Here is an 18,297-nt window from a genome sequence, read left to right on the forward strand (position 1 = left end):
ACGAAGGGCGGGAGAGAGTTAAGCTGGATGGGTCAAACAAAAAACGCTCTCTCACCAGGAGATTGATGTTCATGCACCGTGGGAAACGAGAAGTCAACCTTGATTTTGTCACGTAACTCGCGTACTTAAGTAACGGAACTGAGTTAGTTACTCAAAGTTATTTCAACGATCTCTTCCTAACCCTGACTGAGTCTTTTACCGTCCTTTCTGAAGCATTCGTCTCATTCTGAAGCTGTAGTTGGGAATCAGGTGTAACATGTCATACGATACAAAAAGTCATCTTTTGGTGAAGCGTGACTAATCATTGTGTCCGTGCTTGTTGCAGAGATGAAACCGTGTTCGTACCTGGCGGTGTGTAGGCGTCCATTGAGGTCTGGACCACCAGCGACCGTCTCTTCGAAGGCATCGGCACCGCCATCTTCCTCTCTTTGTGTTTGGCCAGCGCCGCCTGCACGGCCTCTGTGTGCACATCTGGACACACACAAACATTACTTCAGCGTTTTAACCAGTTTTTCTCCGCCCGCCAGAAAGACATCGATTAACCTTAATATCTGTGCAGTAAGACAATGGTGTTGTTGATGCTTAACATTCATATTAACAATCCACCACGTCTGCGTTGGTTAATCAGCTGTTATTGCTGCTGTATAATGCAGTGTGAAATTAACTGTACCAGAGTGTGAGCTGTAGTGAAACCAGAGGCTCGTACTGACGGTGGGTAACGCACATTTGATAACTAACGGTGAGCATTAATCTATTGTGTTCCTGATATACACAAAGCTGTTCAAATGGAGAGAAATGTTTCATCAATTTTCCTCCAAAAACACTGAGCTCGATATTCTTCTAACGGTGGAAAATAACTAAGTACTCAAGTATAACTTTGAGGTACTTTCTATACTTTTACAACATCTCAGAGGCAAATATTTATACAATACAACGTAGTATTACAGATTAAAACCGTGTGTTGTTGGAGGTCTTTGTCAAAATCAAAGAATCCAATATTTCTGACCCAGTAAGCTAAGGCAGGAAGTAGATCTCTCACTAACGTGGCGTCCCGTGTAAACGAAGGTGAACGAAGGTGAACGAAGGTGCAGAGAAATCCATCAAAGCAATAAAGTAGAAAAGCAGCAGCCGGACTACCAGCCGTGTTCCCGTTTATCCACATTCAGTTTCACAGCTCTGACGGCGGCTCCCACGAGGCCTCGAGGTCTCCGACTGGAATAAGTTCGGGGAGCCTCGGGCGAAGGAGACGTTTTGTAAATGAGTGTTTGTAAGAGCGAGATAAAGCGCTGCGATGGAGCCACAGCTGGGTTAGTTTCAACGTCAGAGGGCACAGCTGGGGACCCGACAACGACACAAGGAAGACATTTGTCAGGATGAATGGGGCTCAGATGTACGTTAGTCTGGCTTGTGTGTGCACTGATGTCGGGATGAGGAGCTAACTTAAACATGTGGCCGGCGCGTGAAGGTGCTCACGCAGCTTTTCTTTCGCTTTTGTGCGTTAAAAGGTTTTCACTGTCAGAATGTATTGTCTGTCAGAACGAACTCAAACAAACTCTCCGGCAGCATGTGGGACTCGAACAATAAGTAAACCTGGTTTCCCCCACGGATCCAGGATCTCTTCTGATTGGACTATCTGGATCACAAACCACCCAAATGTCACCACAGCAAATATTCTTACAGATTCATTTCGAATGCGATGCCACTGAAAATAATTTGAAACCCTCAGGTAATCCAATATTAATCTTTACAGGACACCACATGGAACAAAACCAGACAATGCGTGTTGTTAGAGCCGCGACAGATTTGTCAAAAGCTTTTCTTTTCTTGTTTTCGCAAATCTGTGCCAAACACTGGATCTGCTGCAGCCCGGTCTGCAGAGAGAGACTGGAGAAGATCAGCATGGCTGTCCTCAGAGGGGATCGGGGGTGAAGTGTGGAGCTCATCAACGTTTGGGATCAAATCCAAAAACAGAACTGTGGAATGTGGTTTGGGTACAGCCCTCCTCGAGATTGTTTGTTCATGTTAAAAAGCACGACTATGAGCCGATGTATCTTTATCATAAATATCGACATCAGTATCAGTCTATACTCACGACATTGAGGATAACTTCACCTGGAAACAACAACAACTCTGTTTTTCTTCAACTATTTACATGAAAGAGCAGGAAATGTTTGACTTCATTTCATTTCTTTTCTTTCAACATCTTCCACATGGTTCTGTTTCTCAACTGCCGTTGAGCAGAGCTGCTGTTTGCCAACAAACCTACATTAACCAGTTGCACAACACAATACAGCATTCTTCTGTCCTGTTCAACACAAGGCACTCCTCACCAGAGAGCATAAATTAAAAGCACACACCACGGATTCAGGATTTTACTTTCTTTAAATTTGAGGATCCATGAGGGACGGATTGGACACAAAATTGAAGCCGCCGTGGCCGAGATATTCTGTCTTTTAGTCCCTATAGTATATAGAGCCTCTTCCACACGTGCACTGCAACCCTCAACTGTTTTAATCATCACCCAGAGCAGCTGTATGTGAAAAAGCAGAGTTACACAGAGTTAAACTTGCCAGCTCCTTAAAGTCTTTGTAATGTCGGATTGAGCCCATCTGCTAATAGCAGAGGTCATGTTACGGAGAATACACAGCGAGCAAGTGGACGCGTTGGCAAATGGCGAATGTCGGGAAAACGAAAGAATGCAAACATCCGAGGAGGAAGAGGAAGAGTCATTAACACGAAGGCGCCAACGCGAACGTCTAACTGGAGAGGAAATCAACGCGTAAATTGTCGGCCATTGTCTCGTGTTCATATGAGAAAACGGCTTGGCTCCAAAAACACTGGATCCTACATTTCCCATAATGCAACTCCATAGTGACCCTCCCTGCTGGAGGTGCCTGACCTCAGCCATTGGAGACAATTTCTCCAATTCTGATGTGTAACATTGGTGGAGATAATAAGACTTAAGATAATTAATACACAGGCAGTACTTCTACGTCCCTTCTTTACATATAAACAAATTAATATTAACTCCAGTTATGCAGATAACTCTTTGTACTATATTATAATCACATCCTCGCTTTATTGGAAAGAATTTAAATTAGAGAATGTAACCATGTCCTGCTTAGTTATCACACATGACCCACTGAGCTCATGAGGTGATTAACAAAGCTAATTTAACTCATTATTTTGCCAGCACGGCGGAGATCAACACAACGTCGATGATATGAACTCCGTGTCCCCGATGTTAACACAGAGTCGATAGAAAGACAGACAAACACCACAGAGACAAAATGTCCCACAGACGTGTAGTCAAGGACAAACCGTCCCTCTTACCCGATCGGTAACGTTCGTCTCTGGAGCCAGAAGACCGCCGGCGGTGGTACCGGGAGGACGAGGACGGGGTGGCCGGGGTTCTCCTCTCCTGGCCCGTGGACGGGTCCATTCCTGGAACAGAAGGGATCAGGTTTCATTTAAAGCCTTTGTGTTTCTAAAGTGAATAACCCCACAGAACATTCACATCTTTGTCAAATTTCTTCTGAATTCTTTGTTTTTGTGCAAAGACATACAGGATGTGCATGTTTTCTGTAAATAAATCATTGATTAATAACAGAAGCTAGGTGAATTAGGAGGGAGAGACCTTCACACAGCAGGTTAGTTATTGCAGCTGCTGATTTGTTCCCGTTACCGACACGGCCACAAGCTGCAGCAGCAGAGGATGTGACTCACAGCTCAATTAAGCTGCCTTCAAAAGCCTTCGCCGGCCCATTGCCCCAATTCCATTCAAAATTCACACTCCTACGCAGAGTTTACACGAAGTAGCTGAGTCCAATCTGAACACACACACACACACACACACACACACACACACACCTTTAGATTCAGTGTGACTTACACTCCTCTGGGACGTCATTACTTCCAATGTCCATCGCAATCAAACTTCATGATTAGAGAAAAAACTTCATAGAACAACAGAACCTGCCTGAGAATCATCACGTTTGAACTTTTCTTCAGCATCAAAGTAAAAAGATTACGACACCGCAAACAGGAAGTACTAATAGATCATTTGTCTTACTTTTTATGGTGCTAATCTGCCAACATGTAAACAAAAATGGGGTACTACGGTCGGATGATGGGCGCTATTATCTCAATTTTGTCTAAGGGGGTTCACAGTGTCAGACTTTGATGACCCCCGACCTTAAAAAAAAGAAGGAAAATCAGCTTACCTCAGCAAGTAAACACCAGCCAAGACACACGGAGACGCGTTTTCATGACTTTGGGGGACATTACGTTGACATTCATTTCCTGGAGATTTACCCCAACCTTACACCAAGGCTTCACCCTAACACGTCATGATTTAGGGTGTGGGGACTTGCATTGGGCGTGTCCCTACAATGTGACTATGTACCTAGATTTATGTCCCCACAAGACATGTAAAACTCACACACAGTCCAGGAAGTAAATTCAGTTTGTAGAAAACAGCCGATAGAAAAGAAAGAAAAACGCAGTTAATCACAAAACTACAAACAAATGAACGATTTTAGACGCCACGTGAGAGACAGAAACTGAGGTAGATCTATACACCTGTACGCACGCGCACACACACACACACACACACACACACACACACACACACACACACACACACACACACACACACACACACACACACACACACACACACACACACACACACACACACACAGAGAGTAGAAAACAACCTCCCTACACACCAATCAATAAGTCTGATGATAATAACCACCGTGTTACTGACAGCTACGACCGCTCCGGAACCGCTGATCTACGAGCATCCATCTCAGCGTCACACTTCCATCCTCGTCCGTCTTCATTTAGAGCTCTCAGAGTATCGCTGGTGCTCGGGAGGAAAGCTAAAAGTTGATTAGCCGACCGTATAACGACCGCCAGCGAGCGCTGCAATAAATGACAGATCTGGGAAATACCTTTGCTGTATCCTCTGGGGAGTCTGAGTGGATGGATTCCCCCCTCCTGACTCGTTCTACTTCCTCTCGTTTCTTCTTACTCGACTTATTCTGCCTGCAGATTGTGCATTCGTATTTCTTTGTTTGTCCATTTATAAATTAGTCAAAGGAAACACTTTAAATATTCAATATTTTAAGGGGGTTTCAAAGGCGGTCTAACAATGGAAATGACATGAAATTTGGTACAAATACTCATGGTCCCCAGAGGATAAATCCATTACATTAACAGATGAAAGACAGTATTGAAATAAAAATAAAAAGTCTTCCAGTTACTTTAAAGTTTTCTTAACCGTTTAAACAACATTTTAAAGACGTGAAACACTACGTCTTGACTCCAGTTTAGAGAGCCTCAGCTGTTCTTGGTGTATGATTTAAGGTTTGTAATGTGTTCCCAGATCAAAGACTCGCTAACAAAAGGCCTGAATGAATCATTAATTAATCATTTAAAAAGTTCACACTTCAAGGCTCACAGCCTGCTCTGAATAAGAGATGAACCGAAGTGCTCTCAGAGGGAAAATACATAAATGCTGAGCAGTGTAAGAGATGGTTGATCTCATTTACAGCAGTTTTATTCTCTTCTAAGCAAAAGACTTTCTGATCTCACGGTGACTTATTACAAACAAACCAAGAACCATAAACTAAGTTAATACAGCTGCAAATTATCAACCTGGACCGTCTTTGGTGAAAGTGATTTTACATGTTTCTCATCTTGGTGAGAGCTATCGAGTCATTTTAAACTACATTCTTTTATAAGCAAGATTATAAATACGAGACTATTCACATGTCCTGTTAAGCTAGTTAGCCAGCTAGCATGTTTATTACAGACTAAAGCTAGCAACCTAGCGTGCTATGAATCAACGAAGCGGGCTAACGGCAGCTAGCTCCATCAAGCAAACTTGCACGCTAAGATGCTATTGTACCCGCTGGTGTTTCATTATGTTCTACACTCCACCAACTGGGCTCATAGAAGGCATCACGAACCAACCAACCGGATCAGACCCTGGGGACATACGATATGATTTGGTTATTTAAAATAGTTTTTTTTTTGGACAATGTTTAAGCTAATTCGATTTTGTTCCCCGACAACAGACCACACTACAAGCATCAGTACCGGGAGCAACGAGCCTGTTATTAACGAGCAAGCGCTCTGATTGGTCACTGCACTGGTATAAATGAATATTGAACTTGGTTTAAATTGAGCTTTAGTTTCATGGAAATACCTTTACTTAGTAGCAAATTACATTTGTTCTTTCCAGGTGAGCTCTTGGGAATTATTCACAAATGACGGACAAGTCAGCCAAAGATTTTCACTTCTCAACGGCCATCGAGTATCCTGCCTTCAGTGCAATAGCCCCAGAGAATGTAGATCAAATTTTAAGCAAACCAACCAGTCCATCTGTATTTTTAGCAGAAAAAAGTGACAAAGGATATTGTTGGACGGTGGAAGGAAACCAGCCGACATCCTGTGTGGAGGACAAAGCCAGAGAACTCGGGGGAAGCCTTGTCAATCACTGCTGGCAGAGGTCATGGAGGTAGTTAAGAAATACAGCCAGAGGTTGATAATATTCTCCCGGAGAAGCTGAAGGCTGGATATCGTCTGACTCTACAATAGCTGCTTTAAGGTCGGGGGTTTGTGCCCGTGGACTAGTGCTCATTATCTGAGCATCACACTGCAGCCTCCTCGGGAAGTTTGTATTTCAGGTTGCCAGACTAGAGACTCTTGCTTCAAGACATTTTCTTGGTAGAGTGTCTGGACTAAGACTTGGAGATGAGAGGCCAGCTGAGGTGGTTACTTTACCGCCGTTATCGGCCAACATTCAGTCAACAAATATGCCATCGGGACATAAGCATTAGTTAATTAATCACCGCCACTATATCCATGTTCTTCTCGTCTATGACTAAAGACTGGATATTATACCAAGAGTATGAATCAATAACTATTTATTTTCTGGCTGATATTGAAAGGACGGCGTTCTGAATCTCATGATATCAGAGTCCCCTGTGAGTAAACTGAAGCTAATCCATGATGTGAAACCATGTTAATCTGGGTAACCGGGGAAATCCACCGACTTTGAAAGCTGTAAACGCTTTAATCAAAACCATATTAGCTCCACTGTGTAGAGCAGCGCAGATTAACAGGCCTGAGGGTTGAAATACATCACAGGGAAGGAAGCCGTGGTACTGGTGTGTGAGTGTGTCTGTGTGTGCACGGAGGAGTGTGTGTCATCCGGTTCCTCCCATAGCGAACTAGGGACGACCCCCCACTGGGCCTGGATGTGAATACCACACATTTTCTCCATCCCACACCCTTCATTCCTTCCCATAATGCACTTCCTGACATCCCCCCACCCCACACACACACACACACACACACACACACACACACAGACGGTATTTTCCAGTAATAGTGTGTCTGCTGGTCTCCAGTGACGCTCCGGTCCTCAGCAGTCAGTCTGATGCGACGTCTTACTGTGAGATGGACTCTCAGATCCTTTGAGGTCGGACTCAATAACATCCATCTGTGTTGTGTTACCAAAAACAACTCAACTAGCGATGATTTATTAAACGTACCAAGACCAGAATCAACATCTACTCAATCTGGAGGAGTCTCCTTTGAGGAGGAACCCTCACAGTGCGTACTGACTAAATACCTAACTGGGTTTCTGGGCTGAAGGGCTCTTTAAGTGGAACACAAAGTCCTGCCTGCTGACTGAGAATAATTCTAAATCAAACATCCGTCCGTTCTACCGTCTCAGATTCATTTCCAAAATCAGATCAGATTTTTAATCGCTGCGTTAAAAAGGTAAAGTGTTACCTGGTGCTTGTGGGAAGAAGGCTCCGATCAGCTTGGATCTCTTCTTCTCATAGCCCTTCTGTGTGATATCACCTGCCAGAGACAAACACAGAGACACATTTACTTTGCATATTCTTTGATGAGTGAAAAAGCTGCTGCCCCAGGGCTCTTCTAACCCCTCGGGACTTTGTTTCAAAGATACTAACGCTCGGAAAATACAAATATCTAAGGCTACGAATTATATAAATATATGAAGAAGAAGCAAATGACAGAGAAATAAATATTCCATAAAAAGCTGCAACAAGAAGCTGATCACGTTACGCTTCGTCATTCTCTCCACTCAACCGGGACCAGATGGTGCAGTTTGGACGTGTGTCTGTGTGTGTCTGTGTGTGTGTGTGTGTGTGCATACATTTGAACCTCAAAGTTCTGCAGATGCACTTAATTCACCTTTCACCACGCTGCGACTAACCGCCTCAAAACCTGCTGATCGACCTGTGAGGCAATAAATCAAGCGCACCTAAAGGCACCATCAGCAGATTTCCACGCAGCACATCTGATTCCAATAGCTCCCTCACAGAGGAGTGTTGGCGCTGTTGTGTTGTGTTTTCTGGGGAACGCCGGGCGGGCGGAGTCACATTCACAAAGAAGGTTTTAGAAGAAAAGAAAAGTCAGCAGAGTGCTTGTTTTAAATCGACGGTGTCAGGATTGTGTTTAACTCCACCCGACTTGTAGAATGAGTGAATAAAAAATAAAAAAACACTTTCTTGGTGGAATAAGGGAACCGCTTAAGAGGAGAGCGGAAAGCAAAAGACAGGAGCATCATGGGAATTGGAGTTTAAGAGCTGAGAGAAATTCTTTAGGGAAATCGAAAGACACATTTAAAAAAAAAAAGATAATGGTGTGAAAGCAGACAAGAGAGAGAGAGAGAGACAGAGGGAGACAGAGGGAGAGAGAGAGAGAGACAGAAAGAGAGAGAGAGACAGAGGGAGAGAGAGAGAGAGAGTGCGAGAGAGAGAGAGTGCGAGAGAGAGAGAGAGTGAGAGTGAGGGAGAGAGACAGAGAGAGAGAGCGAGACAGAGTGAGAGTGAGAGTGAGAGACAGTGAGAGAGAGAGAGAGGAGACGTGGGTAATGCAGTTTGTAAAGTGCTGAGTGGTGGGATGGAGCTCTCAGTGCAGATTAAGAGACGTCAATCAAACTGGTAATGTGAGAGAGGGCGGTCCTGTCAACAAGGAATAAGCACCATGAGAGTACTGGATGCTCGTCTGGGTCGAGAGGAGGAAGAGGAGGAGATGCTATGAGAGTAGAGGATGAGGAAGAGGAGGAGATGCTATGAGAGTAGAGGATGAGGAAGAGGAGGAGATGCTATGAGAATAGAGGATGAGGAAGAGGAGGAGATGCTATGAGAATAGAGGATGAGGAAGAGGAGGAGATGCTATGAGAATAGAGGATGAGGAAGAGGAGGAGATGCTATGAGAGTAGAGGATGAGGAAGAGGAGACGACGTAACAGGAAGAGGAAGTTAAGAGATGTAAGGGAGACAGAGTGGGTGAGGGGTGTAGAAGAAAGAGAAAGAAGACAGAAAGAAGACAGAAAGAATACCGTAAAGAAGACGGATGAACAAACTAAAACAGCATCAGTGTAAACGATGCAGCTTCCTTAAAAGCCCTCAATATTTTCTTCCGAACTTTTTCCGGATCAAAGTCAATTTTTTTCTGAGCTTTCGCACGACGAACAAATTCATCAACCAATCACATTGTTTGGAACGGACATATTCAATACATGCACTATACAGTACAACAACACGGAGGCCAAGACAGACTATACTACGTAAACATCTCACCCCGTGTCAGGTACAACATGTGATTTACAGTTTGTGTTGTTTCATTATATTTAACAGCCCATGTTCCACGTTGTTTTGTGTAACTGTGTTTTTTTTATTTGTATATTGTCTGATAATTAGACGCGTGTGTCGCAGGAGTACTTTGTTTTTAAAGAAAACCAATTAAACGCACATCTCTCAAAAAATGCCAAATATTCCTTCATAAAATAATTAAATATTCCTTCTCAAACACTCACACACACTACATGTGCTTTCACACACAGACAGAAGAGTTGTCACAACTGTATCTGACGCTACAGGATGACTCAGTGAAAATAAATTAAGAAAAGACGATTCAGAGTAAATCAGAGTGGAACAGGCCTCAGTGACGCTAAACCTGAAGCGGATTTGTCGAACACGGAACTTGACAAATCCTTCTTAAACACACGTTCATGTGACTAACGGCTCGGATAAAGACACCCGACTGTGGGCACGGACGTCATCGGTGACACGCGCACGTGTGTGTGTGTGTGTGTGTGTGTTTCTGGTAGCGTGAAGGCGAGGCACATGGAGATAATTAGCATCTCTGGTAGGGGAGCTAACCGTCCTGCAGAGAGGAAGAGGAGACACGGAGGGATGAAGGGAGGGAGGTCTGACCTTGTCCTCAACATAACAACTTCTTAAAGTGACACACACTCGTCTTCTTGACTTTATCGTGACATTATTGGGAAAGAGGAAATGAAAATGAAAGTCACAGTCAGCGAGCTGTTCAGTGAGACGGTTAGAAGCTACATGGTACGAATACTACAAGATACATGAATATTAATGAGCTCTACATAAAGCACTTCATTCGTCCACACTTTCTTTGAGAAGGAAACATGGTTTAACGATGTAGCCGCGCGGCTAGCAGGGAGGCTAACCCCGGGCTGCTTTCCTCCAGCACTCGTAGCACCTGTAGATATCCGACGAAAGCAGGAAGTATAAAGTTTATTGACACACTTTTCTCAGTACAGTGTTGTTGTTACTGATAGAACAAACTACTAAACTTCCGGTTTGTAAAGAAGCAACGAAACGTCCGTCTTCATTCTGAGACCGTGGACAGGATGAGGATGGAGGGATGAAGATCTTTAAATAGAGGCAGAGGAAAGGGAGGATGACTAATATTCCTCCACCGTCTGCTTCTTTTGGTGCCACGAGCTGTTAGAACACTGGTCAGAGAGTGTAGGTGTAAGTGTGAGGAGGTTTCCACACACACACACACACACACACACACACACACACACACACACACACACACACACACACACACACACACACACACACACACACACACACACACACACACACACACACACACACACACACACACACACACACACGGCGCCTGACCAACGTGTTATATATCACAGCAGTTTAGCGAGAGGCTGAGATGAAACCTCTGACGTCAAACTCTCTGAATCAGACATAAAAAGTTACAACTATTGTCAGTTTGACCCGGACAGGAGATAAAAACTTGCTATTTGAAATGCTGTTGCTGAGAAATGTAAACTTTTATTACATGTCACCTTTTTCGTGTTTTAACTAGACGGCAACCAGAACCTCTGGTTGTATAGAAGTCTATGAGAAAATGACTCTACTTCTCTCTTGATTTATTACCTCAGTAAACATTGTAAACATGAGTTTATGGTCTCAATCTCTAGTTTCAAGTCTTCTTCAATACAGCATGATGTTCATTTAGTAACTTATGGTCCATTTAGAGTCAAACAGACCATAAAGCAGGGGATGCTTTAGGGCGGGGCTACGGTGATTGACAGGTCTCTACCAGAGACGTACATGCCGTCGGCCAAAATGCTGAACTCGAGGCTTCAGAACACCGACAGAGTCAGACCTCTCTGCAGAAAGACTGGAGCAGGAGAGATGAGGCTGCAGCCGATTAATGCGTCAGAGCACGAATCAGCTCCAGTCTGTTCATACAGAAACAGCTGAGCAGAGCCTCCATGACCATATACAGTAAGAGAGAGAGAGAGAGAGAGAGAGAGAGATATGAAGAAAAGAGTGAGAATGATAAGGAAAGAGAAGTCAGAACAGAGGAGAGAGTGACATTAATAAAAAGGTAGAGAGAGAGATAAGTGTTGCATCTATTCAACACCTAAAAAGGAAACAGAGTTGATTTTATTGTTTCCACACAGAGAGACAGAGAGAGAGACAGATAGTGACAAAGGAAAAGAGGTTTCTGTCATGTGACTCTGGACCACACCATCACACGTCTGTCTGTCTGTCTGTCTGTCTGGAATGAGGACAAAAGACAAAGATTGAATTGTGCATCACTTGCAACCACAATCTGCCCGTCTCGAGATGAGATTCATATAAAATATAAATAGTTCTCATGATATTACAGCGCCAACAACAACAACATAAACTAGCATAAAGTGCTTTGTAATGTTTTTTACTGGGAGATGATCGTTTAGTGAAGTAGTGATGTCATGTCTGAAGGGAACACCAGATATAAAAGATGCCGTTTGATTGACGCTTCTCAAATAGGCTGAAGTGGAGAAGATTGTGTATTAATGAAGAGAAAACAATAAAAACGTAACAATAAATAAATAAAAGGGGCTCATGGGGAACGTGGTTCTGTTCTGTGAGATTGAGGCTCTTAATTGTCTCAAACTGACTTTTTATAAATTAAGAACCTGTAATTTTGCAAACACGTCACGCTGTTCTCATAATTATCATCATCATCATATTTTAGTGATTTGTCCGCTACATTCATGCTGCTACAAGTTATATGAATAAAACAATATCGAGGATATTTATTCAGGTTAAAGATGTAAAACGTTGTTGTTAAAAGACCAAAAACACGCTGAAAGCATTTGATAGATTTTGGTGTTTTTCATTAAATGTTGTAAATAGCAAAAAATATATGTTCTATTAATTAGTGACATATTGTCATAAATAAGAAAATGGGGAGAGGAAGCAAACCGCAAACCACACACACACGCACACGCACACACACACACACACGCACACACACGAGGCAGCAGGTGTTTGCAGTGACAACATGCTGAGTCAGGACTTTAGCTCCCCTCCTCACATGCAGGCACATCGAGCTCGTTTGTCAACTTTGCGTTGAGCGGTTTTCAGTTTCTTCATCATCTTTAAAACATTTGATGTTTAACCGTCTCTGCGTGTGATGTGCTTCACACGGTGCATGAAGCTTCCTCCTGCCTTTACTTCTTATCTTCACTGCACTGGTTCACTGTAGTTCAGCTTGTTTCTGTTGCTCTTGAATGAGTTTTAAATTGTATTTACGTTAAACTTTTAGAATGTTTTTGTCTTTTCATAGAAAGTGCTTTGAATTGACTCGCTGCTGTTTAAATAAACTTGCAGTGCCGATAATCTTTGTTAAACCCGAAGCAGTGATAATAATATTCAATATTTCATCATGTAATGAGCTCATAATATGTTAAATGTGTCGTATGAACCACTTCACTTCAATCTAACGAGAGAGTTACAGCATCAAAAGTACACAGACAATTAAATACTACACACGGTACTACTACCACTATACCAATGATACTAGGTTTAGTGAGTCATGGCGCTCATGATATTTTCACTAGTTAGCATCAATGCTAACGATGACGTAATACAAAGTTAAGATGTGATATTCAGACTCATGTATTCCTTCAGTCCATCAGTGAGAAAAAACAAACACAGTGAAGCGAAAACAAATGAAGCATTTCTCTAATTAAGCTAATTAGATCCAGATAACCAGCTCACTCTCTCTCACACACACACGCTCACACACACACACACACACACGAAAACGTACTCACCGAGCATCACGCGGACAAAAACCTGAGGAGCTCGGCTTCATGCTTCTCTCAGATGAGCCTCCGTCCTCGTCTGTGGTTCCCACCGCCACTCAGTGTGTGAAAACACTGGTTGATTGTTTCCCCCCCCCCCACACACACACACACACTTTCTATTAGTGTGCACACACACACACACACACACACACAAAAGACAAGCAGCTTATTAGTTTCAAAGAGGAGCAGGTCATCCTCCTCTGAGCAGACAAAAGGGCTGAAGGTGTCTGCTGACATTTAGCTACTGATGCTGCCTTTGTTGATAACACACACACACACACACACACACACACACACACACACACACACGCACGCACAGGATTGGTTGGCAAATATTTCACTATTTACTCTCCTCTTTTAGTCTGGAAGGAACTACTTCTCCCCCCAGTTGTGTGTGTGTGTGTGTGTGTGTGTGTGTGTGTGAGAGACACCATAAACAACCCCCCCCCCATCTCTCCTCAGTTGGTACGGCCCAAGCTGCCTGCCCAAACACCCTTCCCGATGACATCAGCAAAACAAACAATTTGGTTTGTTTGTCGCTGACTTCACAGTGAGGTGAGAGGACACACACACACACACACACACACACACACAAGCCCCTTCGGGATGTGTACCTCCCATCTTTTAGTTGTTACCACGGGGATAGCTGCCAACAGAAGGGGGGGGGGGCAGTGTGGATGAAATCAATATTGTGATAATCTCAAACGTATTCATTAATATCTACTGAAATATTAAGAACTTCACCATAAAAAAGTTAAACTAATGTCGGTCTGTAGGTGAAGAACAAAATCCTGTCCTTTCAAAATAAGACGATTTCCTCTCACTAAAGTGAATCTTTGTTCCTCCACAACCACACTGTTTACATTTAGATTTACCTGATTGGAGGTCATTCATCAACCTTTTCAACCGTATATAATATTATGTGTGTGTGTCCGTCCAACAGACCGGATCCTACAGCCGGTAGAAATTTGCCTACGGAAGAAGTTTCTCAAAATAGAACGAAATAACCTTTGATACTCAATACTGCTGCAGTTCATCTGTGCCAACACACACACACACACACACACACACACACACACACACACACACACACACACACACACACACACACACACACACACACACACACACACACACACACACACACACACACACACACACACACACACACACACACACACGATGTTTACCTTGAGGGCTGAAACGGTGACAGTTAAAGATTCCATACAAACAAACATCTCTCTCTTGTTTCACAGCTGTCTCTCATAAAACTGACACAACGGAGAAATAACGACAGAGCAGCAAAACCAAAACTCTTCCCTTGACCTTTGACCTCCTATGGAGGCATGTGGGTCAACTACAATAAAATGTCTCTTTCAGGGATCTAAAACAAATTGTAGTTTTCTTAAAAACTACAATTAGAAAAGCAGAAAATCAGGTGACCATCTGGAGTTCCTCATGAGGTCCAGGTATATAGTATATAATGTAGCCATATTGTTTGTCTTTCATACTATTGCACTGTGTTTGCACACCTGTTTGAACTGTTAAATTCTTTGTAACAAAGTGTAAAACTGTTGATACGTTATTGGTCACCCAACCTTCTCTTGCACAGGAAGGTCAGAGCTCTGAAGCTGCAAGAACCCAGTTTCTCACACAGTTGAGATGTTGGCCGAATAAAAGCGGGCGGCAAAAGTGAAATCCGGATAAAAGACCTCCTAACCTGCGTGGTCCTCCACTCCCCCTTTATTTCCTTTAAGCCTAAACGATGACAAATAATCTCCAATTCCATCAGCCAACTGCAGTAAAGAGGGAGAACCCTCCCAACAGCTCCTAAAGATTAAAGATACAACCCGATAGCAGCTGGCACGAGAGCAAAGTGTGCTCCCCATCACGGAGAAGATCCGATAGAGATCACTTCAGAGCAGAAACCTCCGCCAGTCGATAACCTCCAAAGTGCTGCGTTATCAGGGGAGACCCGGCGCGTCTCACACGCCTCCAAACAACAAGCTGCTCTGGAGCCAATGAAAATGGGGGTTTAATGCCCTGTAAGACCGGCGGGTTTAACAGAGAGAGAGAGAGAGAGAGTGAGAGTGAGAGTGAGAGTGTGTGTGTGTGTGTGTGTGTGTGTGTGTGTGTGTGTGTGTGTGTGTGTGTGTGTCGAAGTCTTATCAAAACCGCTGCTAAAAGCTACTTAGGAGGAAACCCACAGGAGTGACCACACAGACTCAAAATAGCCGCACACTTCCCAAAATGCACCATGTGCGATCATTTAAAAGGAATATGATGCTGCCCCACGGGTCAACGCAATCAGAGCTGAAGAGGTCGGGTCTGAGTCGCTTTGTGTAGCCGTTCATATCTGCCAGGAAATCAGACTGGTTTCAAAAAACGTAAAAAATGTATATTTTTGTAATTTAATCGTGTGCCCACCATCTGACCTAAACAAACGCCTTAATAAGTGGTCACCTGTTATCACGTGACGCGGTACATGGACGTTACGTTGTATGATAACGAGTAGAACAAGCAGGAACGTGTTTCTACAAACGTTTTTCAGCAAAGTATCATTTTAAACTGACAAAACAGAAACTACACTTATTTGCAGGGTCGAAAAATAAAACTGACTTTAAATCAAAGCGACCCGAGTGATGTCTCTAGGTGGGACATCGTGTGTTTGGCCTGCAGGTAAAAGACTGACAACAGTGGAAGTGAGAGAGAAACCCTCTCCACTCCCTAAAAACACTTGACCTCCTGAGACTTGTTAAGTTGGCTGTCAGACAGCTGTTGCACCAGGGAGCTCCCAGATGTGTATGTATAAATATATAATACTTCATGACTTCTTCATGAGGCTGAACAACAACATGCATGTTAGAAAATCATTTTGCAGCATGAATAAAAACTATTAACAGGTTTGCGTTCCTATGTGCACACATCACGTCCATCATATGCTGCGTCCACAGCCAAAACACAAAGCTTCCTCCTTAATTCAATTACATCCGCCAGCTGCAATCTGGAGAAAAGGAGGAAGAGGAGGAAGTGTTGACCCAGACTTTGGCTCTCGGTGTAGCTGACTGTGATCTCAGGGGGGGGAAACAGAGCAGCTGTGTTAGCCAGGAAATGTACAACGCGGCACAGGGAGGTGCAGTGCAGCAGCTACAATAACTCTCCTCTATACGATGCAGGAGTTTATGTTTTGTCTCGGTGGAAAACAGAGGCGACAGGATTAAGGATGAGCTTGTTGAACCCGTGGCTGTATCTTCACTCCCTTTATACCTCGTGATTTGTTTAGGAAAGTTCAGCTACTCAGAAGTAATATTAACTCCTGAAACTAAATGTTTTACACTACACGCGTCTGACATTGCTTGGGTTTTAGCCTGTGTGGGATGAAGTTATCAACATACCACATACACCAGTAAGAATAGCTGAAGGAGAGAGTAGAGCCGGGGTTGTTAAAGTCTCGATTGAGGGTCGCACGTTTAACATTAAGTTCCTCGAATTCACCTGTTTGCAGATGATACTGATCAATTTATCTGAGGAGTTGATACGTTTGTTTGTTTTCCTTTTCTCCTCAAACATGCAGCGTTTATTTCCATCTCACTTCCACATGTTACAACCGTCGCTAACGGCACTAGCATTGATGACAAAACCGAATTCCTGAGACGATCGTGAGGTGCTACCACCGGTAGCTTTCTACAAGTCGTCCGTGCCGTCATGTCTAACCTGACAAAGACAATGTGAGCTACTGACAGGGAAAGTATTGAAAAGGACGGCAGATGATTCAAATATCATGGATGCATTTCATGTCACATTGCCACAAATCCAAATACAACTATTTGTACGATATCTTTCTTCTTTTTTTTTTTAAGAAAAGTCTAGCAATACTTGCTCGTTACTTGACTACTTTTCAAAATAAACCTCCGTCTCCACAGGAAACTACTTAGTTACATCAAGGTAACAAAACTACTTGGTTAGGTTTAGTAAAAGATCGTGGTTTGGGTTAATTAAGCACGGAAGTAACGTGACAAATAAATCAACGTTGTCTTCTCGTCCACAGCAGCCTCCTGGGTGACGGACCGTTTCTTCTTTTTATTAAATGTAAGCTATTGAAAAAGTGAAAGTATTGAAATTAACATATTGTTATAAGCAATAATATTTACATTTTGGCTAATCTGCACCATGAAAAGTCTTGCTGCATTAGCCGCTATTAGTCCCTGCTCTCAGCGTAACCGTTGAGTTAAATTACTTTGGATACCCAAGAAAATGTCCAAATCTTGTGATTACGGGGAAAGATCGGGTTTTCCGATCGGACATCAGAGGAAAAAAGCAAGTTCCACTGATTCCAGCAACACGTGTTTGGGGGGAAACCAAAGTTTATAAGTTCAGATATCTAGACCTGGTCAGAAAAATTTGTGCGGGGAAAAGAGACTATTGAGACTCTCAGCAGCTCCCGTCCCTTCATGGAGTCTTCTAACAATAAACAGAACCCCAGACGCTCCAGTGGAGAACGGTGTGGTGTAAATGTGAGCATTATGAAGCAGGGCGTTGCTGCAGAGAGAAACATGTGTGCTCAGTTAGCTTCCCCTGGATAAATAAAGCTCAGGTCAAAGCGCTCATGAGCCCTTCAGCTCCGAGGGTTTGTGCTAATGGTTAGAAAACTGAGCTCGTGAGGAGATCTACTCGATTATATCGCTGTTTTTGATTTTTACTGTCTGCTTCGGCTGCGGCTTGACGAGAGTGTATTTAATCCCAGCAGATTATATACAAATACACACACAGATGAGTACATAATCCAGAGGCTGTGTAAAACCATCAGTATTAGCCTTT

At 43.3% G+C, this 18,297-nt stretch overlaps 1 protein-coding gene across 1 annotated transcript in view; it reads right to left on the reverse strand.

Annotated features, from left to right (window-relative positions):
• Window positions 1-18,297, reverse strand: part of LOC142956555 (disco-interacting protein 2 homolog C) — a 151,921-nt gene that overhangs the window by 56,185 nt on the left and 77,439 nt on the right. The window contains exons 2-4 of the mRNA XM_076098200.1: window positions 7,813-7,884; window positions 3,334-3,444; window positions 346-471 (exon numbers count right to left, since the gene is read on the reverse strand). Of these exons, the coding sequence (XP_075954315.1) occupies window positions 346-471; window positions 3,334-3,444; window positions 7,813-7,884 (309 nt within the window). The remainder of the gene's footprint in view (window positions 1-345; window positions 472-3,333; window positions 3,445-7,812; window positions 7,885-18,297) is intronic.

The sequence above is a fragment of the Anarhichas minor genome, unplaced genomic scaffold, assembly GCF_050575085.1.
Source record: "Anarhichas minor isolate MPS153535 unplaced genomic scaffold, ASM5057508v1 ptg000024l, whole genome shotgun sequence".
In the NCBI taxonomy this organism is placed as follows: Eukaryota; Metazoa; Chordata; class Actinopteri; order Perciformes; family Anarhichadidae; genus Anarhichas; species Anarhichas minor.